The sequence below is a fragment of the Odontesthes bonariensis genome, chromosome 13, assembly GCF_027942865.1.
Source record: "Odontesthes bonariensis isolate fOdoBon6 chromosome 13, fOdoBon6.hap1, whole genome shotgun sequence".
NCBI lineage: Eukaryota > Metazoa > Chordata > Actinopteri > Atheriniformes > Atherinopsidae > Odontesthes > Odontesthes bonariensis.
This window is the reverse complement of record NC_134518.1, coordinates 38,626,477-38,654,097: the sequence shown is the minus strand read 5'-3', so window position 1 is coordinate 38,654,097 and position 27,621 is coordinate 38,626,477. Positions and strand designations below refer to the sequence as shown.

At 47.6% G+C, this 27,621-nt stretch overlaps 1 protein-coding gene across 1 annotated transcript; it reads right to left on the bottom strand.

Moving 5' to 3' along the window:
* Nucleotides 1-495: 495 nt before the first annotated feature.
* stard15 (StAR-related lipid transfer (START) domain containing 15) lies at nucleotides 496-26,885 on the bottom strand. The gene is made up of 6 exons (XM_075480776.1): nucleotides 26,642-26,885; nucleotides 9,781-9,928; nucleotides 7,943-8,046; nucleotides 5,747-5,864; nucleotides 2,020-2,072; nucleotides 496-1,226 (listed from the first exon to the last, which is right to left on the bottom strand). The coding sequence occupies exons 1-6, from the start codon at nucleotides 26,786-26,788 to the stop codon at nucleotides 1,011-1,013; spliced, it is 786 nt and encodes a 261-aa protein (XP_075336891.1). The 5' UTR covers nucleotides 26,789-26,885; the 3' UTR covers nucleotides 496-1,010.
* Between the last annotated feature and the right edge of the window lie 736 nt (nucleotides 26,886-27,621).

Below are 27,621 nucleotides of genomic sequence, written 5' to 3'. Positions count from 1 at the left end.
ATGTGATGAGATGTAATGTAATGTGATGTAATGAGATGTAATGAGATGGGATGTAATGTAATGAGATGTAATGAGATGTGATGTAATGTGATGTAATGAGATGTGATGTAATGTAATGAGATGTAATGAGATGTGATGTAATGTGATGTAATGTAATGAGATGTAATGTGATGTAATGAGATGTAATGAGATGTGATGTGATGTAATGTAATGAGATGGGATGTAATGTAATGAGATGTAATGAGATGTGATGTAATGTGATGTAATGTAATGAGATGTAATGTGATGTAATGTGATGTAATGTAATGAGATGGGATGTAATGTAATGAGATGTAATGAGATGTGATGTAATGTAATGAGATGTGATGTAATGAGATGAGATGGGATGTAATGAGATGGGATGTAATGTAATGAGATGTGATGTAATGTAATGAGATGTAATGAGATGTGATGTAATGTAATGAGATGTAATGAGATGTAATGATGACATCGATAAACTGTATCAGAGGATGTTTATTGATCAGCTGTCACACTGAGAAAAGCAGGAAACAGAAATCAGAAATCATTTGTTCATCACTGGAAAACAGGAAACCATCGGACATCTACATGATTTAATTTATCATTTTACATTATGTAGAATATGTAATTATTGATCAAGATTTATCAACATCTATACATTTATTGATCTGTTGAATTTACCCAAATATTAACTAAGTTATTTACTTTAAAAGTCAAAACAGCTTTTCATGTTTGATAATATGTGGATTTTTTTTATCTGACTTCTCCTCGTCTGCCAAGTGAACGCCTGGAAACCCCTGGAAACGCCTGGAAAAACCTGGAAACGCCTGGACACAGCGGTGAAGGTGTGCAGAACCTCTGATCCTGGACAGCATGTCTGCACCTTTGTGATGCGGATCCTGTCGGACCGTCTGATTGGACAGAGGTGAGACATGGTGGACAGTCCAGGAACATGAAAGACAGGAAGTGAAGCAGCACGACTCTGTGGGACTCTAAGTCTCCTCGTCCTCGCTGTGGTGCGTCTTCTCCTCGCCAACGCCGCTCTCGTCGATGTTCTCCAGCGAGTCGCCGCGCTGCAGCGTCAGCTCTGATAGGCTGATGCACGTTAGCGTGTTCTGCTCCGGGAACGTCCACGGCTTCAGGGACGGGTTGTGTCTCCGCTTCCAGTCCGGGTACTTCAGAGACGCCTTATAGATCTTCCTCATGGCCTGAGAGGACAGGGACAGGGTTATAGGGGACAGGGACAAGGTTGAAGAGGACAGGGACAAGGTTATAGGGGACAGGGACGAGGTTATAGGGGACATGGACAAGGTTAAAGAGGACAGGACGAGGTTAAAGAAGACGGGGACGAGGTTATAGGGGACAGGAACGAGGTTATAGGGGACAGGGACGAGGTTAAAGGGGACAGGGACGAGGTTATAGGGGACAGGGACGAGGTTAAAGGGGACAGGACGAGGTTATAGGGGACAGGGACGAGGTTAAAGGGGACAGGGACGAGGTTATAGGGGACATGGACGAGGTTAAAGGGGACAGGGACGAGGTTAAAGGGGACAGGACGAGGTTATAGGGGACAGGGACGAGGTTATAGGGGACATGGACGAGGTTAAAGGGGACAGGGACGAGGTTAAAGGGGACAGGACGAGGTTATAGGGGACAGGGACGAGGTTAAAGGGGACAGGACGAGGTTATAGGGGACAGGGACGAGGTTAAAGGGGACAGGACGAGGTTATAGGGGATAGGGACAAAGTTAAAGGGGACCGGGACGAGGTTAAAGAAGACAGGGACGAGGTTAAAGGGGACAGGACGAGGATAAAGGGGACAGGGACGAGGTTAAAGGGGACAGGGACGAGGTTAAAGGGGAAAGGACGAGGTTATAGGGGACAGGGACGAGGTTAAAGAGGACAGGGACGAGGTTAAAGGGGACAGGGACGAGGTTAAAGGGGACAGGGACGAGGTTAAAGGGGACAGGGAAGAGGTTATAGAGGACAAACAGACTTTTACCTTTGGAGCCACAAACTGAGAGACTCTGTTCACCACCCACTTTGGTAACGATCCTGCAGAGACAGAGGACACAGGGACAGAAGTCTCTTATTAAGGACTGAAGTATGAATATGTTTGGGAAAAGGACCGTCTACTCAGAGTTGGGACATCTGTGTTATGGGGACATCTTGGCTGAATGAGGCCGTCTCCAGGACAGTTTTCCTTCTGAAAGCGGGACATCTGCTAATCACTGACTCTTACGGGTGATTTGTCCTTTCAGGGTCGGGGGCCACCTGGGTCAGGGTTAGTTATATATTCAGGGTCGGGGGCCACCTGGGTCAGGGTTAGTTATATATTCAGGGTCGGGGGCCCACCTGGGTCAGGGTTAGTTATATATTCAGGGTCGGGGGCCCGCCTGGGTCAGGGTTAGTTATATATTCAGGGTCGGGGCCCACCTGGGTCAGGGTTAGTTATATATTCAGGGTCGGGGGCCTCACCTCGGGGGTCCACCTGGGTCAGGGTTAGTTATATATTCAGGGTCGGGGGCCACCTGGGTCAGGGTTAGTTATATATTCAGGGTCGGGGGCCCACCTGGGTCAGGGTTAGTTATATATTCAGGGTCGGGGGCCCGCCTGGGTCAGGGTTAGTTATATATTCAGGGTCGGGGCCCACCTGGGTCAGGGTTAGTTATATATTCAGGGTCGGGGGCCTCACCTCGGGGGTCCACCTGGGTCAGGGTTAGTTATATATTCAGGGTCGGGGGCCACCTGGGTCAGGGTTAGTTATATATTCAGGGTCGGGGCCCACCTGGGTCAGGGTTAGTTATATATTCAGGGTCGGGGGTCTCACCTCGGGGGTCCACCTGGGTCAGGGTTAGTTATATATTCAGGGTCGGGGGCCACCTGGGTCAGGGTTAGTTATAGTATTCAGGGTCGGGGGCCCACCTGGGTCAGGGTTAGTTATATATTCAGGGTCGGGGGCCCACCTGGGTCAGGGTTAGTTATATATTCAGGGTCGGGGGCCACCTGGGTCAGGGTTAGTTATATATTCAGGGTCGGGGGCCCACCTGGGTCAGGGTTAGTTATATATTCAGGGTCGGGGGCCCGCCTGGGTCAGGGTTAGTTATATATTCAGGGTCGGGGGTCCACCTGGGTCAGGGTTAGTTATATATTCAGGGTCGGGGGCCACCTGGGTCAGGGTTAGTTATATATTCAGGGTCGGGGGCCTCACCTCGGGGGTCCACCTGGGTCAGGGTTAGTTATATATTCAGGGTCGGGGGCCCGCTTGGGTCAGGGTTAGTTATATATTCGGGGTCGGGGGCCCACCTGGGTCAGGGTTAGTTATATATTCAGGGTCGGGGGCCACCTGGGTCAGGGTTAGTTATATATTCAGGGTCGGGGGCCCGCCTGGGTCAGGGTTAGTTATATATTCAGGGTCGGGGGCCCACCTGGGTCAGGGTTAGTTATATATTCAGGGTCGGGGCCCACCTGGGTCAGGGTTAGTTATATATTCAGGGTCGGGGCCCACCTGGGTCAGGGTTAGTTATATATTCAGGGTCGGGGGCCTCACCTCGGGGGTCCACCTGGGTCAGGGTTAGTTATATATTCAGGGTCGGGGGCCACCTGGGTCAGGGCCCACCTGGGTCAGGGTTAGTTATATATTCAGGGTCGGGGGCCTCACCTCGGGGGTCCACCTGGGTCAGGGTTAGTTATATATTCAGGGTCGGGGCCCACCTGGGTCAGGGTTAGTTATATATTCAGGGTCGGGGGCCCACCTGGGTCAGGGTTAGTTATATATTCAGGGTCGGGGGCCTCACCTCGGGGGTCCACCTGGGTCAGGGTTAGTTATATATTCAGGGTCGGGGGCCACCTGGGTCAGGGTTAGTTATATATTCAGGGTCGGGGCCCACCTGGGTCAGGGTTAGTTATATATTCAGGGTCGGGGGCCACCTGGGTCAGGGTTAGTTATATATTCAGGGTCGGGGGCCCACCTGGGTCAGGGTTAGTTATATATTCAGGGTCGGGGGCCACCTGGGTCAGGGTTAGTTATATATTCAGGGTCGGGGCCCACCTGGGTCAGGGTTAGTTATATATTCAGGGTCGGGGGTCTCACCTCGGGGGTCCACCTGGGTCAGGGTTAGTTATATATTCAGGGTCGGGGGCCACCTGGGTCAGGGTTAGTTATATATTCAGGGTCGGGGGCCCACCTGGGTCAGGGTTAGTTATATATTCAGGGTCGGGGGCCCACCTGGGTCAGGGTTAGTTATATATTCAGGGTCGGGGGCCACCTGGGTCAGGGTTAGTTATATATTCAGGGTCGGGGGCCCACCTGGGTCAGGGTTAGTTATATATTCAGGGTCGGGGGCCCGCCTGGGTCAGGGTTAGTTATATATTCAGGGTCGGGGGCCTCACCTCGGGGGTCCACCTGGGTCAGGGTTAGTTATATATTCAGGGTCGGGGGCCCGCTTGGGTCAGGGTTAGTTATATATTCGGGGTCGGGGGCCCGCCTGGGTCAGGGTTAGTTATATATTCAGGGTCGGGGGCCCACCTGGGTCAGGGTTAGTTATATATTCGGGGTCGGGGGCCCACCTGGGTCAGGGTTAGTTATATATTCAGGGTCGGGGGCCACCTGGGTCAGGGTTAGTTATATATTCAGGGTCGGGGGCCACCTGGGTCAGGGTTAGTTATATATTCAGGGTCGGGGGCCACCTGGGTCAGGGTTAGTTATATATTCGGGTTCGGGGGTCTCACCTCGGGGGGCCACCTGGGTCAGGGTTAGTTATATATTCAGGGTCGGGGGCCACCTGGGTCAGGGTTAGTTATATATTCAGGGTCGGGGGTCCACCTGGGTCAGGGTTAGTTATATATTCAGGGTCGGGGGCCACCTGGGTCAGGGTTAGTTATATATTCAGGGTCGGGGGCCACCTGGGTCAGGGTTAGTTATATATTCAGGGTCGGGGGCCACCTGGGTCAGGGTTAGTTATATATTCAGGGTCGGGGGCCACCTGGGTCAGGGTTAGTTATATATTCAGGGTCGGGGGTCCACCTGGGTCAGGGTTAGTTATATATCCAGGGTCGGGGGCCACCTGGGTCAGGGTTAGTTATATATTCAGGGTCGGGGGCCACCTGGGTCAGGGTTAGTTATATATTCAGGGTCGGGGGCCACCTGGGTCAGGGTTAGTTATATATTCAGGGTCGGGGGCCCGCTTGGGTCAGGGTTAGTTATATATTCGGGGTCGGGGGCCACCTGGGTCAGGGTTAGTTATATATTCAGGGTCGGGGGCCACCTGGGTCAGGGTTAGTTATATATTCAGGGTCGGGGGCCACCTGGGTCAGGGTTAGTTATATATTCAGGGTCGGGGGCCCGCTTGGGTCAGGGTTAGTTATATATTCGGGGTCGGGGGCCACCTGGGTCAGGGTTAGTTATATATTCAGGGTCGGGGGCCACCTGGGTCAGGGTTAGTTATATATTCGGGTTCGGGGGTCTCACCTCGGGGGTCTACCTGGGTCAGGGTTAGTTATATATTCAGGGTCGGGGGCCCACCTGGGTCAGGGTTAGTTATATATTCAGGGTCGGGGGCCCGCTTGGGTCAGGGTTAGTTATATATTCGGGGTCGGGGGCCCACCTGGGTCAGGGTTAGTTATATATTCAGGGTCGGGGGCCACCTGGGTCAGGGTTAGTTATATATTCAGGGTCGGGGGCCCACCTGGGTCAGGGTTAGTTATATATTCAGGTTCGGGGGCCTCACCTCGGGGGTCCACCTGGGTCAGGTAGTACAGGGTGGAGCTGGTGGTCCCGGTGGACTGGATCAGGTAACCCGTCAGCAGAGACACGGCTCTGACGTAGTCCTTCTTGGGAGGGTGTTGCTATGGAGATGAACAGACAGGAAGTGTTTCCTTAAAGGGCCAGTTCACCTTTTTCAGCTCAGACCGAAGAACACATTTTACTGCAAACTGTCCGATTACATCATCTGATAAATGTTTCAGGAGCTGCTGATGAGACAACAAAGTGCAACTAAAACGCTTCCATTTAAAGGCTAATAGAACGTATTTTCTGTTATTTCTGAACTGATAAAACACATTTTCTGTTATTTCTGAGCGGATAAAACGTATTTTCTGTTATTTCTGAGCGGATAAAACATATTTTCTGTTATTTCTGAGCTGATAAAACATATTTTCTGTTATTTCTGAACTGATAAAACACATTTTCTGTTATTTCTGAGCGGATAAAACGTATTTTCTGTTATTTCTGAACTGATAAAACATATTTTCTGTTATTTCTGAGCAGATAAAACGTATTTTCTGTTATTTCTGAGCTGATAAAACATATTTTCTGTTATTTCTGAGCTGATAAAACATATTTTCTGTTATTTCTGAGCTGATAAAACGTATTTTCTGTTATTTCTGAGCAGATAAAACGTATTTTCTGTTATTTCTGAGCTGATAAAACATATTTTCTGTTATTTCTGAGCTGATAAAACATATTTTCAACGTATTTTCTGTTATTTCTGAGGTGATAAAACATATTTTCTGTTATTTCTGAGCTGATAAAACGTATTTTCTGTTATTTCTGAGCGGATAAAACTTATTTTCTGTTATTTCTGAGCTGATAAAACATATTTTCTGTTATTTCTGAGCTGATAAAACATATTTTCTGTTATTTCTGAGCTGATAAAACATATTTTCTGTTATTTCTGAGCTGATAAAACGTAGTTTCTGTTATTTCTGAGCAGATAAAACGTATTTTCTGTTATTTCTGAGCGGATAAAACATATTTTCTGTTATTTCTGAGCGGATAAAACTTATTTTCTGTTATTTCTGAGCTGATAAAACATATTTTCTGTTATTTCTGAGCGGATAAAACATATTTTCTGTTATTTCTGAGCGGATAAAACATATTTTCTGTTATTTCTGAGCTGCTAAAACTTATTTTCTGTTATTTCTGAGCTGATAAAACATATTTTCTGTTATTTCTGAGCGGATAAAACATATTTTCTGTTATTTCTGAGCGGATAAAACATATTTTCTGTTATTTCTGAGCGGATAAAACTTATTTTCTGTTATTTCTGAGGTGATAAAACATATTTTCTGTTATTTCTGAGCTGATAAAACGTATTTTCTGTTATTTCTGAGCTGATAAAACGTATTTTCTGTTATTTCTGAGCGGATAAAACATATTTTCTGTTATTTCTGAGCTGATAAAACGTATTTTCTGTTATTTCTGAGCTGATAAAACGTATTTTCTGTTATTTCTGAGCGGATAAAACATATTTTCTGTTATTTCTGAGCTGATAAAACTTATTTTCTGTTATTTCTGAGCGGATAAAACTTATTTTCTGTTATTTCTGAGCGGATAAAACATATTTTCTGTTATTTCTGAGCTGATAAAACGTATTTTCTGTTATTTCTGAGCGGATAAAACATATTTTCTGTTATTTCTGAGCGGATAAAACTTATTTTCTGTTATTTCTGAGCGGATAAAACATATTTTCTGTTATTTCTGAGCGGATAAAACTTATTATCTGTTATTTCTGAGCGGATAAAACATATTTTCTGTTATTTCTGAGCGGATAAAACTTATTTTCTGTTATTTCTGAGCTGATAAAACTTATTTTCTGTTATTTCTGAGCGGATAAAACATATTTTCTGTTATTTCTGAGCTGATAAAACGTATTTTCTGTTATTTCTGAGCGGATGAAACATATTTTCTGTTATTTCTGAGCGGATAAAACTTATTTTCTGTTATTTCTGAGCGGATAAAACATATTTTCTGTTATTTCTGAGCGGATAAAACTTATTATCTGTTATTTCTGAGCGGATAAAACATATTTTCTGTTATTTCTGAGCGGATAAAACTTATTTTCTGTTATTTCTGAGCTGATAAAACTTATTTTCTGTTATTTCTGATAGAACGGGCCTGATCAACATTCCTGTGAAACACTGACCGGGTGTTTGACGGAGGAGTTGATGATCAGGAAGTCATCGCCCAGAGGAAGCCAGGATCTCATGGTCACAAAGTCTCTGTTTTTCAGAGGAGTCGGACACTTCCCTTCAAACCACACAGACACAAAAAGCTCAAAACATTTCAACTCAAAGCTTAAGTTCACCGCAGTTTCAAACAGACGCTGATCAGACATCTGATTATTAAAACCTCCAAACGATGACAAAACAAAAGGAAAGGAAAGGAAAGAGAAGGAAAGAAAACAAGACAAAAGGAAAGGAAACAAAAGGAAAGTAAAGAGAAGGAAAGGAAAGGAAAGAGAAGGAAAGGAAACAAAAGGAAAGGAAAGGAAAGAGAACGAAAGGAAAGGAAAGAGAAGGAAAGGAAACAAAAGGAAAGGAAAGGAAAGAGAACGAAAGGAAAGGAAAGAGAAGGAAAGGAAACAAAAGGAAAGGAAAGGAAAGAGAAGGAAAGGAAACAAAAGGAAAGGAAAGGAAAGAGAACGAAAGGAAAGGAAAGAGAAGGAAAGGAAACGAAAGGAGAGGGAAAGAAAGGAAACAAAAGGAAAGGAAAGAGAAGGAAACAAAACAAAACAAAAGGAAAGGAAACAAAAGGAAAGGGAAGGAAAGGAAGAAAAGGAAAGAGAAGGAAAGGAAAGGAAACAAGACAAAGGGAAAGGAAACAAAAGGAAAGGAAACAAAAGGAAAGGAAAGAGAAGGAAAGGAAACAAAAGGAAAGGAAAGGAAAGAGAAGGAAAGGAAAGGAAAGAGAAGGAAAGGAAACAAAAGGAAAGGAAAGGAAAGAGAAGGAAAGGAAAGGAAAGAGAAGGAAAGGAAACAAAAGGAAAGGAAAGGAAAGAGAACGAAAGGAAAGGAAAGAGAAGGAAAGGAAACAAAAGGAAAGGAAAGGAAAGAGAAGGAAACAAAACAAAACAAAAGGAAAGGAAACAAAAGGAAAGGGAAGGAAAGGAAGAAAAGGAAAGAGAAGGAAAGGAAAGGAAACAAGACAAAGGGAAAGGAAACAAAAGGAAAGGAAACAAAAGGAAAGGAAAGAGAAGGAAAGGAAGGAAAGGAAAGGAAACAAGACAAAGGGAAAGGAAACAAAAGGAAAGGAAAGAGAAGGAAAGGAAAGGAAAGGAAAGGAAAGGAAACAAGACAAAGGGAAAGGAAACAAAAGGAAAGGAAAGAGAAGGAAAGGAAAGGAAAGAGAAGGAAACAAAAGGAAAGGAAAGAGAAGGAAACAAAAGGAAAGGAAAGAGAAGGAAACAAAAGGAAAGGAAAGAGAAGGAGAGGGAAATGAAAGGAAACAAAAGGAAAGGGAAGGAAACAAAAGGAAAGGGAAGGAAACAAAAGGAAAGGGAACAAAAGCAAAGGAAAGGAAAGGTCTGACTTTTTCCTGGAGAACCATTCTGTGATGCAAATGTATTACTCTGTTGAACGCATGTTGTTCTGAGAAGCAAAACGCTTTATTTTTTAAACCCCAGCCAACTAGCCGGACTACCTTCATCAGCACCAAAACGAGGCTGGAACTCTGCTCACAGGACGCAGCAGGGGGTAAGAAGATGTTCAGAAATGATGCTGCTGATATGGGATGTTACACAGCTTCATGTCAGAAGAGGCGAACTGTCCCTTTAAAGAGGCGAACTGTCCCTTTAAGATCGAGTGAGTCCTTAAATTTTAGTGTTTGTGATTATTCTAAAAAGCAGGTCAGGTACTTAAACTGCTGACGCAGCGCTTCCTGTCAGTTTTAATAAAAACAACAAACTAAATGTTAGAAATAACTGATTAATCCTGGTTAATCCTGGTTAATCCTGGTTAATCCAGGCTCTGTGGGATAACTCACAGGAATAATAGCCCACGTCAGCGTTCACCGTCAGCCGGCCGATGTCGTACGTCTCGATCATGTTGGCGTCCCACTTCCTGCGGTAGCTGGTGTCATGGAGGACGTCGTACAGCGTCTCTGCCGGCACGTCTTTGCACACGATCCTCATCTGGGACAGGAAACAGACACATGTTAGACCTGATCCAGAACCAGAACCTGGTCACATGTTAGACCTCTGAAAATGCTGACCATCATAGACCTCTGAAGCTCCTGACCATCATAGACCTCTGAAGCTCCTGATGATCATAGACCTCTGAAGCTGCTGACCATCATAGACCTCTGAAGCTGCTGACCATCATATACCTCTGAAGCTCCTGATGATCATAGACCTCTGAAGCTCCTGACCATCATATACCTCTGAAGCTGCTGACCATCATAGACCTCTGAAGCTCCTGACCATCATATACCTCTGAAGCTCCTGACCATCATAGACCTCTGAAGCTCCTGACCATCATATACCTCTGAAGCTGCTGACCATCATATACCTCTGAAGCTGCTGACCATCATAGACCTCTGAAGCTCCTGATGATCATAGACCTCTGAAGCTCCTGACCATCATATACCTCTGAAGCTGCTGACCATCATATACCTCTGAAGCTCCTGACCATCATAGACCTCTGAAGCTCCTGATGATCATAGACCTCTGAAGCTCCTGACCATCATAGACCTCTGAAGCTCCTGATGATCATAGACCTCTGAAGCTCCTGACCATCATAGTCCTCTGAAGCTGCTGACCATCATAGACCTCTGAAGCTCCTGACCATCATATACCTCTGAAGCTGCTGACCATCATATACCTCTGAAGCTGCTGACCATCATATACCTCTGAAGCTCCTGACCATCATAGACCTCTGAAGCTCCTGACCATCATAGACCTCTGAAGCTCCTGATGATCATAGACCTCTGAAGCTCCTGACCATCATAGATCTCTGAAGCTCCTGACCATCATAGTCCTCTGAAGCTGCTGACCATCATAGACCTCTGAAGCTCCTGACCATCATATACCTCTGAAGCTGCTGACCATCATATACCTCTGAAGCTGCTGACCATCATAGACCTCTGAAGCTCCTGACCATCATATACCTCTGAAGCTGCTGACCATCATAGACCTCTGAAGCTCCTGACCATCATAGACCTCTGAAGCTCCTGATGATCATAGACCTCTGAAGCTGCTGACCATCATAGACCTCTGAAGCTGCTGACCATCATAGATCTCTGAAGCTCCTGACCATCATATACCTCTGAAGCTGCTGACCATCATAGACCTCTGAAGCTGCTGACCATCATATACCTCTGAAGCTCCTGATGATCATAGACCTCTGAAGCTCCTGACCATCATAGACCTCTGAAGCTCCTGACCATCATATACCTCTGAAGCTGCTGACCATCATAGACCTCTGAAGCTGCTGACCATCATAGACCTCTGAAGCTCCTGACCATCATATACCTCTGAAGCTGCTGACCATCATAGATCTCTGAAGCTGCTGACCATCATAGACCTCTGAAGCTCCTGACCATCATAGATCTCTGAAGCTGCTGACCATCATAGACCTCTGAAGCTCCTGACCATCATAGACCTCTGAAGCTGCTGACCATCATAGACCTCTGAAGCTGCTGACCATCATAGACCTCTGAAGCTCCTGATGATCATAGACCTCTGAAGCTCCTGACCATCATATACCTCTGAAGCTCCTGACCATCATATACCTCTGAAGCTCCTGATGATCATAGACCTCTGAAGCTCCTGACCATCATATACCTCTGAAGCTCCTGACCATCATAGACCTCTGATGCTCCTGACCATCATAGACCTCTGAAGCTGCTGACCATCATAGACCTCTGAAGCTCCTGACCATCATAGACCTCTGAAGCTCCTGACCATCATATACCTCTGAAGCTGCTGACCATCACATACCTCTGAAGCTGCTGACCATCATATACCTCTGAAGCTGCTGACCATCATAGACCTCTGAAGCTCCTGACCATCATATACCTCTGAAGCTGCTGACCATCATATACCTCTGAAGCTGCTGACCATCATAGACCTCTGAAGCTGCTGACCATCATAGACCTCTGAAGCTCCTGACCATCATAGACCTCTGAAGCTCCTGACCATCATAGACCTCTGAAGCTCCTGACCATCATATACCTCTGAAGCTCCTGACCATCATAGACCTCTGAAGCTCCTGACGATCAGAGACCTCTGAAGCTGCTGACCATCATAGACCTCTGAAGGTCCTGACCATCATATACCTCTGAAGCTGCTGACGATCATAGACCTCTGAAGGTCCTGACGATCATAGACCTCTGAAGGTCCTGACCATCATAGACCTCTGAAGCTCCTGACCATCATATACCTCTGAAGCTCCTGACGATCATAGACCTCTGAAGGTCCTGACCATCATAGACCTCTGAAGGTCCTGACCATTATAGACCTCTGAAACTCCTGATGATCATAGACCTCTGAAGCTCCTGACCATCATAGACCTCTGAAGCTCCTGACCATCATAGACCTCTGAAGCTCCTGACCATCATAGACCTCTGAAGCTCCTGACCATCATAGACCTCTGAAGCTGCTGACCATCATAGACCTCTGAAGCTCCTGACCATCATAGACCTCTGAAGCTCCTGACCATCATAGACCTCTGAAGCTCCTGACCATCATAGACCTCTGAAGCTGCTGACCATCATAGACCTCTGAAGCTGCTGACCATCATATACCTCTGAAGCTGCTGACCATCATAGATCTCTGAAGCTGCTGACCATCATAGACCTCTGAAGCTGCTGACCATCATAGACCTCTGAAGCTCCTGACCATCATAGACCTCTGAAGCTCCTGACCATCATATACCTCTGAAGCTGCTGACCATCATAGACCTCTGAAGCTGCTGACCATCATAAGCCCTATTCGGACGGGACTAGTTTAATGGGGGGACCTGGGGTAAAGTAATAATAACCGGGAAATCTAGTCCCGTCCGAACGCGCCATGTCAGTAAAGATAGCGGAGTATGTCGGTAAACTTTGCCGAGAATTCTACCTCCTGTGAAACGGTCCGGAGTATCTACCATAGGTAATATTAATCCCGTGCGAATGCGACCTTCGGTAATAAGTACGGAATATATCGTCACATCCTTTTAAAGAGAGAAACAATTAGGTGTAAAATAGAAAATGACACGTTTCGTTGTGCAATCCTTTTTTTAAACTATACTTTACATTCAGGTAAAATAAGTATCCTGAGCAAAACCTTTGGTGAACAGTACTTTACATTAAGGTCAAAAATGAATAAATCTTCTGTTCTGTTATATTGTACAATACGTTTTAGTAATACTTATCATTCAGGTAAACAAACAAAAAAGTCTCCTGCGTTTGTATACAATAATTTTGGAGCAGAATGCTTTATATTCAAGAAAACTCCTCCCATGTTAGATGAATATTACAGGGATTTCTTGTCCCGTCCGAATTGGTCATTTCTTCTCCATGGCGTCGTCTGGTTAACCAACATTACCATACGTCCCCCCATTGAACTAGTCCCGTCCGAATAGGGCTATAGACCTCTGAAGCTGCTGACCATCATAGACCTCTGAAGCTCCCGACCATCATATACCTCTGAAGCTCCTGACCATCATAGACCTCTGAAGCTCCTGACGATCAGAGACCTCTGAAGCTCCTGACCATCATAGACCTCTGAAGCTCCTGACCATCATATACCTCTGAAGCTCCTGACCATCATAGACCTCTGAAGCTCCTGACGATCAGAGACCTCTGAAGCTCCTGACCATCATAGACCTCTGAAGCTCCTGACCATCATATACCTCTGAAGCTCCTGACCATCATAGACCTCTGAAGCTGCTGACCATCATAGACCTCTGAAGCTCCTGACCATCATAGACCTCTGAAGCTCCTGACCATCATAGACCTCTGAAGCTCCTGACCATCATAGACCTCTGAAGCTCCTGACGATCAGAGACCTCTGAAGCTGCTGACCATCATAGACCTCTGAAGGTCCTGACCATCATATACCTCTGAAGCTGCTGACGATCATAGACCTCTGAAGGTCCTGACGATCATAGACCTCTGAAGGTCCTGACCATCATAGACCTCTGAAGCTCCTGACCATCATAGACCTCTGAAGCTCCTGACGATCATAGACCTCTGAAGGTCCTGACCATCATAGACCTCTGAAGGTCCTGACCATTATAGACCTCTGAAACTCCTGATGATCATAGACCTCTGAAGCTCCTGACCATCATAGACCTCTGAAGCTCCTGACCATCATAGACCTCTGAAGCTCCTGACCATCATAGACCTCTGAAGCTCCTGACCATCATAGACCTCTGAAGCTGCTGACCATCATAGACCTCTGAAGCTCCTGACCATCATAGACCTCTGAAGCTCCTGACCATCATAGACCTCTGAAGCTCCTGACCATCATAGACCTCTGAAGCTGCTGACCATCATAGACCTCTGAAGCTGCTGACCATCATATACCTCTGAAGCTGCTGACCATCATAGACCTCTGAAGCTGCTGACCATCATAAGCCCTATTCGGACGGGACTAGTTTAATGGGGGGACCTGGGGTAAAGTAATAATAACCGGGAAATCTAGTCCCGTCCGAACGCGCCATGTCAGTAAAGATAGCGGAGTATGTCGGTAAACTTTGCCGAGAATTCTACCTCCTGTGAAACGGTCCGGAGTATCTACCATAGGTAATATTAATCCCGTGCGAATGCGACCTTCGGTAATAAGTACGGAATATATCGTCACATCCTTTTAAAGAGAGAAACAATTAGGTGTAAAATAGAAAATGACACGTTTCGTTGTGCAATCCTTTTTTTAAACTATACTTTACATTCAGGTAAAATAAGTATCCTGAGCAAAACCTTTGGTGAACAGTACTTTACATTAAGGTCAAAAATGAATAAATCTTCTGTTCTGTTATATTGTACAATACGTTTTAGTAATACTTATCATTCAGGTAAACAAACAAAAAAGTCTCCTGCGTTTGTATACAATAATTTTGGAGCAGAATGCTTTATATTCAAGAAAACTCCTCCCATGTTAGATGAATATTACAGGGATTTCTTGTCCCGTCCGAATTGGTCATTTCTTCTCCATGGCGTCGTCTGGTTAACCAACATTACCATACGTCCCCCCATTGAACTAGTCCCGTCCGAATAGGGCTATAGACCTCTGAAGCTGCTGACCATCATAGACCTCTGAAGCTCCTGACCATCATAGACCTCTGAAGCTCCTGACCATCATAGACCTCTGAAGCTCCTGACCATCATAGACCTCTGAAGCTCCTGACCATCATATACCTCTGAAGCTCCTGACCATCATAGACCTCTGAAGCTCCTGACGATCAGAGACCTCTGAAGCTCCTGACCATCATAGACCTCTGAAGCTCCTGACCATCATAGACCTCTGAAGCTCCTGACGATCAGAGACCTCTGAAGCTCCTGACCATCATAGACCTCTGAAGCTCCTGACCATCATATACCTCTGAAGCTCCTGACCATCATAGACCTCTGAAGCTGCTGACCATCATAGACCTCTGAAGCTCCTGACCATCATAGACCTCTGAAGCTCCTGACCATCATAGACCTCTGAAGCTCCTGACTATCATATACCTCTGAAGCTCCTGACCATCATAGACCTCTGAAGCTCCTGACGATCAGAGACCTCTGAAGCTGCTGACCATCATAGACCTCTGAAGGTCCTGACCATCATATACCTCTGAAGCTGCTGACGATCATAGACCTCTGAAGGTCCTGACGATCATAGACCTCTGAAGGTCCTGACCATCATAGACCTCTGAAGCTCCTGACCATCATATACCTCTGAAGCTCCTGACGATCATAGACCTCTGAAGGTCCTGACCATTATAGACCTCTGAAACTCCTGATGATCATAGACCTCTGAAGCTCCTGACCATCATAGACCTCTGAAGCTCCTGACCATCATAGACCTCTGAAGCTCCTGACCATCATAGACCTCTGAAGCTCCTGACCATCATAGACCTCTGAAGCTCCTGACCATCATAGACCTCTGAAGCTGCTGACCATCATAGACCTCTGAAGCTCCTGACCATCATAGACCTCTGAAGCTCCTGACCATCATAGACCTCTGAAGCTCCTGACCATCATAGACCTCTGAAGCTGCTGACCATCATAGACCTCTGAAGCTGCTGACCATCATATACCTCTGAAGCTGCTGACCATCATAGATCTCTGAAGCTGCTGACCATCATAGACCTCTGAAGCTGCTGACCATCATAGACCTCTGAAGCTCCTGACCATCTTAGACCTCTGAAGCTCCTGACCATCATATACCTCTGAAGCTCCTGACCATCATAGACCTCTGAAGCTCCTGACCATCATATACCTCTGAAGCTGCTGACCATCATAGACCTCTGAAGCTGCTGACCATCATAAGCCCTATTCGGACGGGACTAGTTTAATGGGGGGACCTGGGGTAAAGTAATAATAACCGGGAAATCTAGTCCCGTCCGAACGCGCCATGTCAGTAAAGATAGCGGAGTATGTCGGTAAACTTTGCCGAGAATTCTACCTCCTGTGAAACGGTCCGGAGTATCTACCATAGGTAATATTAATCCCGTGCGAATGCGACCTTCGGTAATAAGTACGGAATATATCGTCACATCCTTTTAAAGAGAGAAACAATTAGGTGTAAAATAGAAAATGACACGTTTCGTTGTGCAATCCTTTTTTTAAACTATACTTTACATTCAGGTAAAATAAGTATCCTGAGCAAAACCTTTGGTGAACAGTACTTTACATTAAGGTCAAAAATGAATAAATCTTCTGTTCTGTTATATTGTACAATACGTTTTAGTAATACTTATCATTCAGGTAAACAAACAAAAAAGTCTCCTGCGTTTGTATACAATAATTTTGGAGCAGAATGCTTTATATTCAAGAAAACTCCTCCCATGTTAGATGAATATTACAGGGATTTCTTGTCCCGTCCGAATTGGTCATTTCTTCTCCATGGCGTCGTCTGGTTAACCAACATTACCATACGTCCCCCCATTGAACTAGTCCCGTCCGAATAGGGCTATAGACCTCTGAAGCTGCTGACCATCATAGACCTCTGAAGCTCCTGACCATCATAGACCTCTGAAGCTCCTGACCATCAGAGACCTCTGAAGCTCCTGACCATCATAGACCTCTGAAGCTCCTGACCATCAGAGACCTCTGAAGCTCCCGACCATCATAGACCTCTGAAGCTCCTGACCATCATAGACCTCTGAAGCTCCTGACGATCAGAGACCTCTGAAGCTCCTGACCATCATAGACCTCTGAAGCTCCTGACCATCATATACCTCTGAAGCTCCTGACCATCATAGACCTCTGAAGCTCCTGACCATCATAGACCTCTGAAGCTCCTGACCATCATATACCTCTGAAGCTCCTGACCATCATAGACCTCTGAAGCTCCTGACGATCAGAGACCTCTGAAGCTCCTGACCATCATAGACCTCTGAAGCTCCTGACCATCATAGACCTCTGAAGCTCCTGACCATCATATACCTCTGAAGCTCCTGACCATCATAGACCTCTGAAGCTGCTGACCATCATAGACCTCTGAAGCTCCTGACCATCATAGACCTCTGAAGCTCCTGACCATCATAGACCTCTGAAGCTCCTGACCATCATAGACCTCTGAAGCTGCTGACCATCATAGACCTCTGAAGCTCCTGACCATCATAGACCTCTGAAGCTCCTGACCATCATAGACCTCTGAAGCTCCTGACCATCATATACCTCTGAAGCTCCTGACCATCATGGACCTCTGAAGCTCCTGACGATCATAGACCTCTGAAGCTCCTGACCATCATAGACCTCTGAAGCTCCTGACCATCATAGACCTCTGAAGCTCCTGACCATCATATACCTCTGAAGCTCCTGACCATCATAGACCTCTGAAGCTGCTGACCATCATAGATCTCTGAAGCTGCTGACCATCATAGACCTCTGAAGCTCCTGACCATCATAGACCTCTGAAGCTCCTGACCATCATAGACCTCTGAAGCTGGAACTTGGTCTCAGTTACAGTCAGAGTGAGTTCCAGCTTTAAAAAGAGACCAGAACCAACATGTTTCAGGACAGTTTTACAGGAACATGAAGGTTACCCGTCGGTTTTATCTTCAACATTCTGCTTTTGTTCCGTTTGCTTTGAGCATTGAAACAACCGGAGAACTGTGTGCCTTCAGAAGGAGTTTCTGTTTAAACTCAAACCGGTTAAACCGGTCCACCAGCTTTCTGCCTCTGGCTCGGGGTGACGGCGCCATGTGAGACGGCGGCTTACTGTAGGACGTCACCTTTTTCCACTGCTGTAATCCTCCAGCAGCGTCGGGCTCCGCTGAGCCGCGGTCACCAGACACCAGAGGGTCAGCGGTGGAAAGCGCTCCGTGTAACTCAATCAGCGCCGGCCTGTGGCGGCGTTAATCATTCATAACATCCAGCTGGTTCTGTCTGAACGCACCAGGAGCCTTTACTTCAGGAAGGAGTCCAGAAACAGTCAGGTACAGAGCCGGCCCAAGGCATATGCCAACTATGCGGCCGCTTAGGGCTCCCACGCCACCAGGGGGCCCCAGAGAGCACCGAGACGTTGTGATAAAAAAGTAAATACATGAAATTAAAATAACATTGAATAATTTAAACGAAATTGTATTACACCAGAAATTTTTAAATTTTTTTTTTCAAAATACTAATACTCGGTTAATTTATGCCTCCTGTTGGCCACTGCCACCGTTGGGCAAAATTATTTAAGTATTGTATTTATTATATAAGTATTTAATTTTGATTACAACTTTATTTTTCTGTAAGATAATGTGAATGTCATTTGATTCTATTTTGGATTTTAAACATTTTGCACACCATTGCACATCTGAAAGAAATGAAACTATTTAACGTATTTACTATAAATCCAGTCTCCAGCCTGCTGATGTTACTTTCAAATAGTTAAATTAATGAGCCATACTTATACATCACTCTTTATGTAGAAGTTAATTAAACCATATTTATGAGTTTGCTATCCCTTTAAGGTTAAAAACAAGAATGACACCTGTATACTGTAAGATGATTACAAATAATGCTAATGACTGTGGGTCCGTTACACACATAACAGTGTAGCCTGTGGAATAATGAGGCATCTGGAGCTGAGGTGATGGTAGGGGGGCCCCAAATGAAATTCTGCTTAAGGCCCCATAAAGGCTTGGGCCGGCCCTGGTCAGGTGGAAGATGTGTGGAGGGTCTGAACCCTGGCCGACCATCTGGGCTTCAAACGAGCCTTTAGCTGCCTTTAACTGACAGAGTTGGACCTCTGAGAACTGGGCCGATAGCCAATCAGAACTGGGTTCTGTTGGGTTCTGTTGGGGTTCTGTTGGGTACTGTTGGTTTCTGTTGGGTTCTGTTGGTTTCTGTTGGGTACTGTTGGGTACTGTTGGGTACTGTTGGTTTCTGTTGGGTTCTGTTGGGTACTGTTGGGTACTGTTGGGTACTGTTGGGTTCTGTTGGGTACTGTTGGGTACTGTTGGGTTCTGTTGGGTACTGTTGGGCACTGTTGGGTTCTGTTGGGTTCTGTTGGTTTCTGTTGGGTACTGTTGGGTACTGTTGGGTTCTGTTGGTTTCTGTTGGGTACTGTTGGGTTCTGTTGGGTTCTGTTGGGTTCTGTTGGGTACTGTTGGGTACTGTTGGGTTCTGTTGGGTACTGTTGGGCACTGTTGGGTTCTGTTGGGTTCTTTAAAGCTGTGAAAGGTTTCTCTTCCCCGCGGCTCGGCGTGAATCATTGATGAGTCAGAAGAAGCGCCTCACCGCTCCAGAAAGGCCACTTGAATTATTCAGAGAGGCTTCATCAGAGCTTTCAATGAAGGGTTCCTCCTCCTTCCACCGCCGTACAGAAGTAAACCTTCCTCAGTGGCTCCTAGGACCGGCTCTTAGGACCGGCTCTTAGGACCGGCTCTTAGGACCGGCTCCTAGGACCGGCTCCTAGGACCGGCTCTTAGGACCGGCTCTTAGGACCGGCTCCTAGGACCGGCTCTTAGGACCGGCTCTTAAGACCGGCTCCTAGGACCGGCTCTTAGGACTGGCTCCTAGGACCGGCTCTTAGGACCGGCTCCTAGGACCGGCTCCTAGGACCGGCTCTTAGGACCGGCTCTTAGGACCGGCTCTTAGGACCGGCTCTTAGGACCGGCTCCTAGGACCGGCTCTTAGGACTGGCTCTTAGGACTGGCTCCTAGGACCGGCTCTAAGAACCGGCTCTTAGGACCGGCTCCTAGGACCGGCTCTTAGGACCGGCTCTTAGGACTGGCTCCTAGGACTGGCTCTTAGGACCGGCTCTTAGGACCGGCTCTTAGGACTGGCTCCTAGGACTGGCTCTTAGGACCGGCTCTTAGGACCGGCTCTTAGGACTGGCTCCTAGGACTGGCTCTTAGGACCGGCTCTTAGGACCGGCTCTTAGGACCGGCTCTTAGGACCGGCTCTTAGGACTGGCTCCTAGGACTGGCTCCTAGGACCGGCTCTTAGGACCGGCTCTTAGGACTGGCTCTTAGGACTGGCTCCTAGGACCGGCTCTTAGGACCGGCTCCTAGGACCGGCTCTTAGGACCGGCTCTTAGGACCGGCTCCTAGGACCGGCTCCTAGGACCGGCTCTTAGGACTGGCTCTGATCAGCTGTAGTTGGGTCCAGGTTCTGTTATTTTATTCATATCAGGATCTTGTGTCGGTTTAAGACGAGTAAAGTTAAGTTTAAGGGGAACACATGGAGTAACTGAACCCAACAGAACCTCTGATGGTTCTGTTGGGTTCAGCAACATGTTAGTTACAGATGAATCCAATAAACTTTACTCCACAAGCTGCTGCTGAGAACCAGAACCAGGAACTGATCCGTTAGCTCAGACCGGGACAGGAACTGATCCGTTAGCTCAGTCCGGGACAGGAACTGATCGGTTAGACATAGAACAAACAGTCGGTCCCCTCCACATTCATTCAGACGTTATGCTGATGATACGAGTCGGTTCATGCAGTAACGGCTCAGTGAGCATCTCTCGTGGCCACAAACACAATCCATTTTTCCCAGTATTGCGAATACTTATCGCTCCGTAGACTTCGCGAACAGGTCATCCTTTCCATATTCTGAATGTTTGTCACAACATCTGTCCAACATCTGTCTCTGTTGGGGGTGGAGCCTGCAGCCATTTCTGCTGCTAATCCTCCTCCATCTTTTTCTCAAATAAAGAATTCCAAATCAGTTCATTTCAGTTTTTCTACCAACTCAAACGTCTGGAAATGGGACACGTGCAAACGTGCACACGTGCACTCTGTCTGAGGGACAGAAGGTCGCTCATTAAGGTGTGTAATTCCATCCTGCAGCATCTGCACGGCTGGCCCGTCTTTAAAATGGAACATTTAGGACCGGTTCTAAAGCTGGTTCCACACCTGGCAGAACGTCATGCTGCCTGTTGGGTCTGCAGCCTCAAAGCATGCACTGCAGCCTCCCAGCATGCACTGCAGTCTCCCAGCATGCACTGCAGCCTCCCAGCATGCACTGCAGTCTCCCAGCATGCACTGCAGCCTCCCAGCATGCACTGCAGTCTCCCAACATGCACTGCAGCCCATCGCAAGCTAAATGTTGGCTTCACAGGACTGAATGGACCTTTGTTTGGGAGAGACCAGACCAGACAGCTTCAGAACCAGAACCTCCGATGCTGACTCAGCAGTTCAGCTCCATCTGAAGGACCCGGAGAACCCGGAGGAGAGGTTTGTGTTGGTCATCCTCTGATGACTAATCAGTCCTAAATCCATCTGACATCACCTGCTCTGACATCATCACCTGCTCTGACATCATCACCTGCTCTGACATCATCACCTGCTCTGACATCATCACCTGCTCTGACATCATCACCTGCTCTGACATCATCACCTGCTCTGACATCATCACCTACTCTGACATCATCACCTGCTTTGACATCACCTGCTCTGACATCACCTGCTCTGACATCACCTGCTCTGACATCACCTGCTCTGACATCACCTGCTCTGACATCATCACCTGCTCTGACATCACCTGCTCTGACATCATCACCTGCTCTGACATCATCACCTACTCTGACATCATCACCTACTCTGACATCACCTGCTCTGACATCACCTGCTGACATCATCACCTGCTCTGACATCATCACCTGCTCTGACATCATCACCTACTCTGACATCACCTGCTCTGACATCACCTGCTCTGACATCATCACCTGCTCTGACATCATCACCTGCTCTGACATCACCTGCTCTGACATCATCACCTGCTCTGACATCATCACCTGCTTTGACATCATCACCTGCTTTGACATCACCTGCTCTGACATCACCTGCTCTGACATCATCACCTGCTCTGACATCATCACCTGCTCTGACATCATCACCTGCTCTGACATCATCACCTGCTCTGACATCATCACCTGCTCTGACATCATCACCTGCTCTGACATCATGGGACTATTGGAGGGAGAGGACGCTGGCGTGTTTCTGTTCGCCGCTTCTCCTTTCTGTGTTTTCATCCTATTTCATTCTATTTTGCTCCTGTCTAAGTAGCCAGTCTTAAATAGTCTAAAATAGTCTAAAATTTTCGGACCTCTGGATCTCATTATTTTTGACCATCTACTACCTACCGATGGTGTACCTGCCTGCTACCGGCTACCTGGAGTTGCCGACAACGTCCTGGGGGAGCTCTGCGCCCGGGAACCGCTTATCCCACCATCACCAGCGGATAGCTTCCTCTCTGTGTCCGCGGCAAGCCGATCCTCGGGATTGCCCCCCCGCCCCTCTGCCCGTCTGCTCTCCATCTTTGGGATCCCTGTACAACAAGACCACCTGCAAATCGACACCAACAGGCAGGTGGCTAGTGCTGGCGTTGCTGTGGCTAGCGGCTAGTGTGGCAAGACAACGTCTCCCCTTGGACAGCATGACACTCACTTATTCCGCCGCTCAACTTCTCCGAATCAAATCCACAATCTCCCCTGGATATAAAATCCCCCTCGCCATCAAAGAACTCGGACTCCTGTGCCGGCCTCGCTATATCCACAGAAGCTGTCGGAAAAAGTTTGTTTACTACCGGCGGGATGAGCCATGTATTCCTTCCATATGGACGCCTGTCGCACATCTTACACGTCATCGGAGCGCTGCCGTCTCCGGCTGTAGTCCGTGCCGTAGTCTCGCTGGAAACACCGCGAGACTGTCACGCACCAAGCAGGACACAAAACGGGGAGCTGATTACAGCATACTCCGCCCTCTTCAGCGACACACCACCTCAACAAATATCAAAGTTGAACTTTTAAACACACAGTCCCTGAACAACAAATCCTCCTTCATTCAGGATCACATTGCTGACAAACAAAATGACTTTATGTGCCTTACAGAGACATGGCAACAACCGGAAGACTATTCTGCCTTGAATGAAGCCTGTCCTCCTGGCTATAGCTACCTGGAAAAAGACCGCTGCACTGGCCGTGGTGGTGGCTTAGCCGTGGTATACCGAAGCAATTTTGATTTGTCTACCCTGCCCCTGCCTGCATATTCCTCATTCGAATGCCTTGCATTTAAATGCAAACCCCCCTGCTCATTCACAATACTCCTGGTCTATAGGCCCCCTAAACCTAACTCAGCTTTCATCCCAGAGATACATGACCTTCTCACTACCTCTGCACAACCTCAGCTAATATTATAATACTTGGTGACTTTAACATCCATGTCGACACTCCCTCCTGCCACCTTGCTGCTGAGTTTTTGCATCTCCTTGACTACCTCACCCTGACATAACATGTTGTTGTCCCAACACACATCAGGGGGCACACTCTGGACCTAGTCATCACCAACTCCACTCTCATAAGCAACCTTTTGGTGTCCAATCTGGGCGTGTCTGACCACAAGGCCATCTCAATGGAGCTTCCAATATTGTTCCCCGCTGACAAACCCAAACGCCAGATCAGCTTCAGGAACTTAAAAAATATCGACCCAGACTCCCTAACCTTTGACCTACAGCAACTCTCTTCTGTTCATTTTCAAACAGCCACTGACTCTGTAAATTTCTACAACGCATCACTGAGCAGCCTCCTGGATCTCCATGCCCCTGTCAAAACTAGAACAGTCACCTTCCCCCACTCAGCCCCCTGGTACACCAGCGAGCTGCGGGCAATGAAGAGAGCAGGACGTGTCCTCGAACGGCGTATCAAAGCTTCAGACCTCACAGTGCACAAATTAGCCTATCGGGAACATCAGAAGGCCTACTCAAAATCCCTCGGCGATGCACGGTCTCACTTCTACTCAAGACTCATCAATAATAACCCTGGAAACTCCAAAAGACTTTTCTCCACTATTCATAACCTTCTCAAACCTCATATCCCCCCGAAATTGGACACCACACAGGAGCAGTGCAATAAATTCATCTCCTTCTTCAAGACAAAGGTAAATAACATCCGTTCCATCCTCTCCACCCCCTCTGCCCCCCCAACCCCTACTGACAGCCCTCAGCTTGGGATGGTCCAGCCTCTCTGCTGCTTCATGAGCATCACACAGTGTGAGGTTGAGGAAATCATGAGGAAGATGAAACTCTCTACCTGTGCCTTGGATCCTTTTCCCTCAGCCTTGATTAAAACTCACACCTCTGCCATTAGCCCCATGGTTACTAAAATCATAAACTGCTCCCTTCAATCTGGCCACATCCCATCTGCCCTGAAGGTTGCCGTCATAAAACCACTCCTTAAAAAACCCAGCCTCGACCCGGAAGTGCTTGCCAACTACAGACCAATTTCAAACCCTCCATTCCTCTCAAAAGTGTTGGAAAAGGTAGTTGCTGCCCAACTTCATGACCATCTCAAACCAAACAACATGTTTGAAAAATTTCAGTCTGGTTTCCGCCCTGGCCACAGCACTGAAACTGCTCTGGCCAGGGTCACTAATGACTTACTGATGTCAGCTGATGCTGGCTCACCATCCCTGCTCATTCTCCTTGACCTCACTGCAGCCTTTGATACGGTTGACCACCACATCCTCCTTCACCGCCTACACTCCACCATCGGACTCTCTGACTCAACTCTAAACTGGTTCACCTCCTATCTCACCAACAGAACTGAATACGTCTCCCTGGGAGAAGCCAAGTCTGACACTCTCCCTGTCTCCTGTGGTGTCCCCCAAGGGTCAGTCCTTGGCCCCACCCTTTTCACTATATACATGCTTCCCCTTGGCCGTGTCATCAGCCGGCATGGAATATCTTTCCATTGCTATGCTGATGACACCCAACTTTATTTTAAAATCAACCCAGTATCCTCTGAAACTCTGCCCTCGTCCACACTCACCATCTGCCTGGAGGAGATAAAGGCGTGGATGAAGGAAAACTTTCTGCAGCTAAACAGTTCAAAAACTGAAGCAATTCTCGTTGGCACCCCACATCAGACCCGGTCATCCTCCATTACCAGTATCACCTTCGCCGGCCACAACATCCACCTTTCCTCATCAGTCACCAACCTCGGAGTAATAATGGACCCTCACTTGACCTACGACCTCCACATCAAACAGCTTTGCAAAAACTCTTTTTACCACCTTAGAAACATTGCAAAACTCCGCCCATCACTCTCTCTCCCAGATGCAGAAAAACTTGTCCACGCCTTTGTTTCCACCAGGCTGGACTACTGTAACGCCCTTCTCATCGGGGTCCCAAATAAAAACATTCAGAAGCTCCAATACATCCAAAACTGTGCTGCCCGGATCCTCACAAGGACAAGAAAATTCGAGCACATCACACCAGTCCTCAAATCCCTCCACTGGCTTCCTGTTTCCCTCAGGATCACATACAAGATTTCGTTACTGACCCACCAGTGCCTCCATGGTACTGCCCCAACCTACCTGAAGGAGCTACTCACCCCTCTACCCTCTCCACGACACCGCCGCTCCGGTCAGGCAAACCTCCTCCAGATCCCAAGGACCAAGCTCCGAACCATGGGAGACAGAGCCTTTTGCCACGCCGCTCCCTGTCTTTGGAATGCTCTCCCTGACCACCTGAGAGCTCCATTGACCCTGGACACTTTTAAAAAAGGCCTAAAAACCTACCTTTTTAAAAAAGCCTTTGATTAGGCCATTTTATTATTATTATTTTTTTTCTCTGGAGACGCTCGCTCTCCATGTTCATATTTTTAATGTAGCACTTTGAGACTGTTCATTCAGTGTAAGTGCTCTACAAATAAAATTTATTATTATTATTATTATCATCACCTGCTCTGACATCACCTGCTCTGACATCACCTGCTCTGACATCATCACCTGCTCTGACATCACCTGCTCTGACATCACCTGCTCTGACATCACCTGCTCTGACATCATCACCTGCTCTGACATCATCACCTGCTCTGACATCATCACCTGCTCTGACATCATCACCTGCTCTGACATCACCTGCTCTGACATCATCACCTGCTCTGACATCATCACCTGCTCTGACATCACCTGCTCTGACATCATCACCTGCTCTGACATCACCTGCTCTGACATCACCTGCTCTGACATCACCTGCTCTGACATCATCACCTGCTCTGACATCACCTGCTCTGACATCATCACCTGCTCTGACATCACCTGAACCTCACAGGACTAAATTCAGACCCAAAACCACTGCTGGAGGTTCTGGAAAGAGAAGAACACCTGTAGAACCTGGACAGGCTCCTCCTGCTGGTGTCTGACCATCAGAACCAGGACTAAATGTTCACCTGTGGAGAGAACTCAGAAAGGGGATCAGCGCATGCGCCGCTCACCTTGAGCTTCTGCACCGCGCTGCTCTCCTCCTCGCGGCACCACACCGTCACGCCGCCCTTGTTGTAGCGGCTCGTCCATCCGTCCGCGCTCAGGCACTGATCCTTGAAGGAGGAGAAGTCCGAGTCGTCCGGGATCTGGACCGGCATCTCCGATTAGCCACGAGCGCCTTAGACACCGGAAACTCACTCCTGCATCAGCCAGCGTCTCGCGCGCTCCCCTCCTGACGGACACGCGGCGGCTGGTTGGAGAGAAGAGAAGAAGTGAAGGGGAGGAGCTGCGGCGGGGCTTTTATCCACCTGAGCACAGAGGGGGCGGGGCTTTTATCCACCTGAGCACAGAGGGGCGGAGAGGACAGAGCTCCCACTCTGAGGCTTTTACCCAGGACCTAACCTGTCCCTCACCTGTGATACACCTGTCCCTCACCTGTGATACACCTGTCCCTCACCTGTCCATCACCTGTCCCTCACCTGTCCATCACCTGTCCCACACCTGTCTCACACCTGTCCCACACCTGTCCCACACCTGTCCCACACCTGTCCCACACCTGTCTCACACCTGTGATACGCCTGTCCCACACCTGTCCCACACCTGTCTCACACCTGTGATACACCTGTCCCACACCTATCCATAACCTGTCCCTCACCTGTGATACACCTGTCCCACACCTATCCATAACCTGTCCCTCACCTGTGATACACCTGTCCCACACCTGTCCCACACCTGTGATACGCCTGTCCCACACCTGTCCCACACCTGTCCATCACCTGTCCCACACCTGTCCCACACCTGTCTCACACCTGTGATACACCTGTCCCACACCTGTCCCACACCTATCCATAACCTGTCCCTCACCTCTCCCTCACCTGTGATACACCTGTCCATCACCTGTCCCTCACCTGTCCCACACCTCTCCCTCACCTGTGATACACCTGTCCCACACCTGTCCCACACCTATCCATAACCTGTCCCACACCTCTCC

Excerpts from the sequence above, each read along its gene's own strand:
- stard15 (XM_075480776.1), bottom strand. The coding sequence starts at position 26,788 with ATGCCGGTCCAGATCCCGGACGACTCGGACTTCTCCTCCTTCAAGGAT. Across the intron at positions 5,865-7,942 it reads ACTCCTCCGTCAAACACCCG|CAACACCCTCCCAAGAAGGA; the intron begins GTCAGTGTTTCA and ends TCATCTCCATAG. Across the intron at positions 1,227-2,019 it reads CTCAGTTTGTGGCTCCAAAG|GCCATGAGGAAGATCTATAA; the intron begins GTAAAAGTCTGT and ends CTGTCCTCTCAG.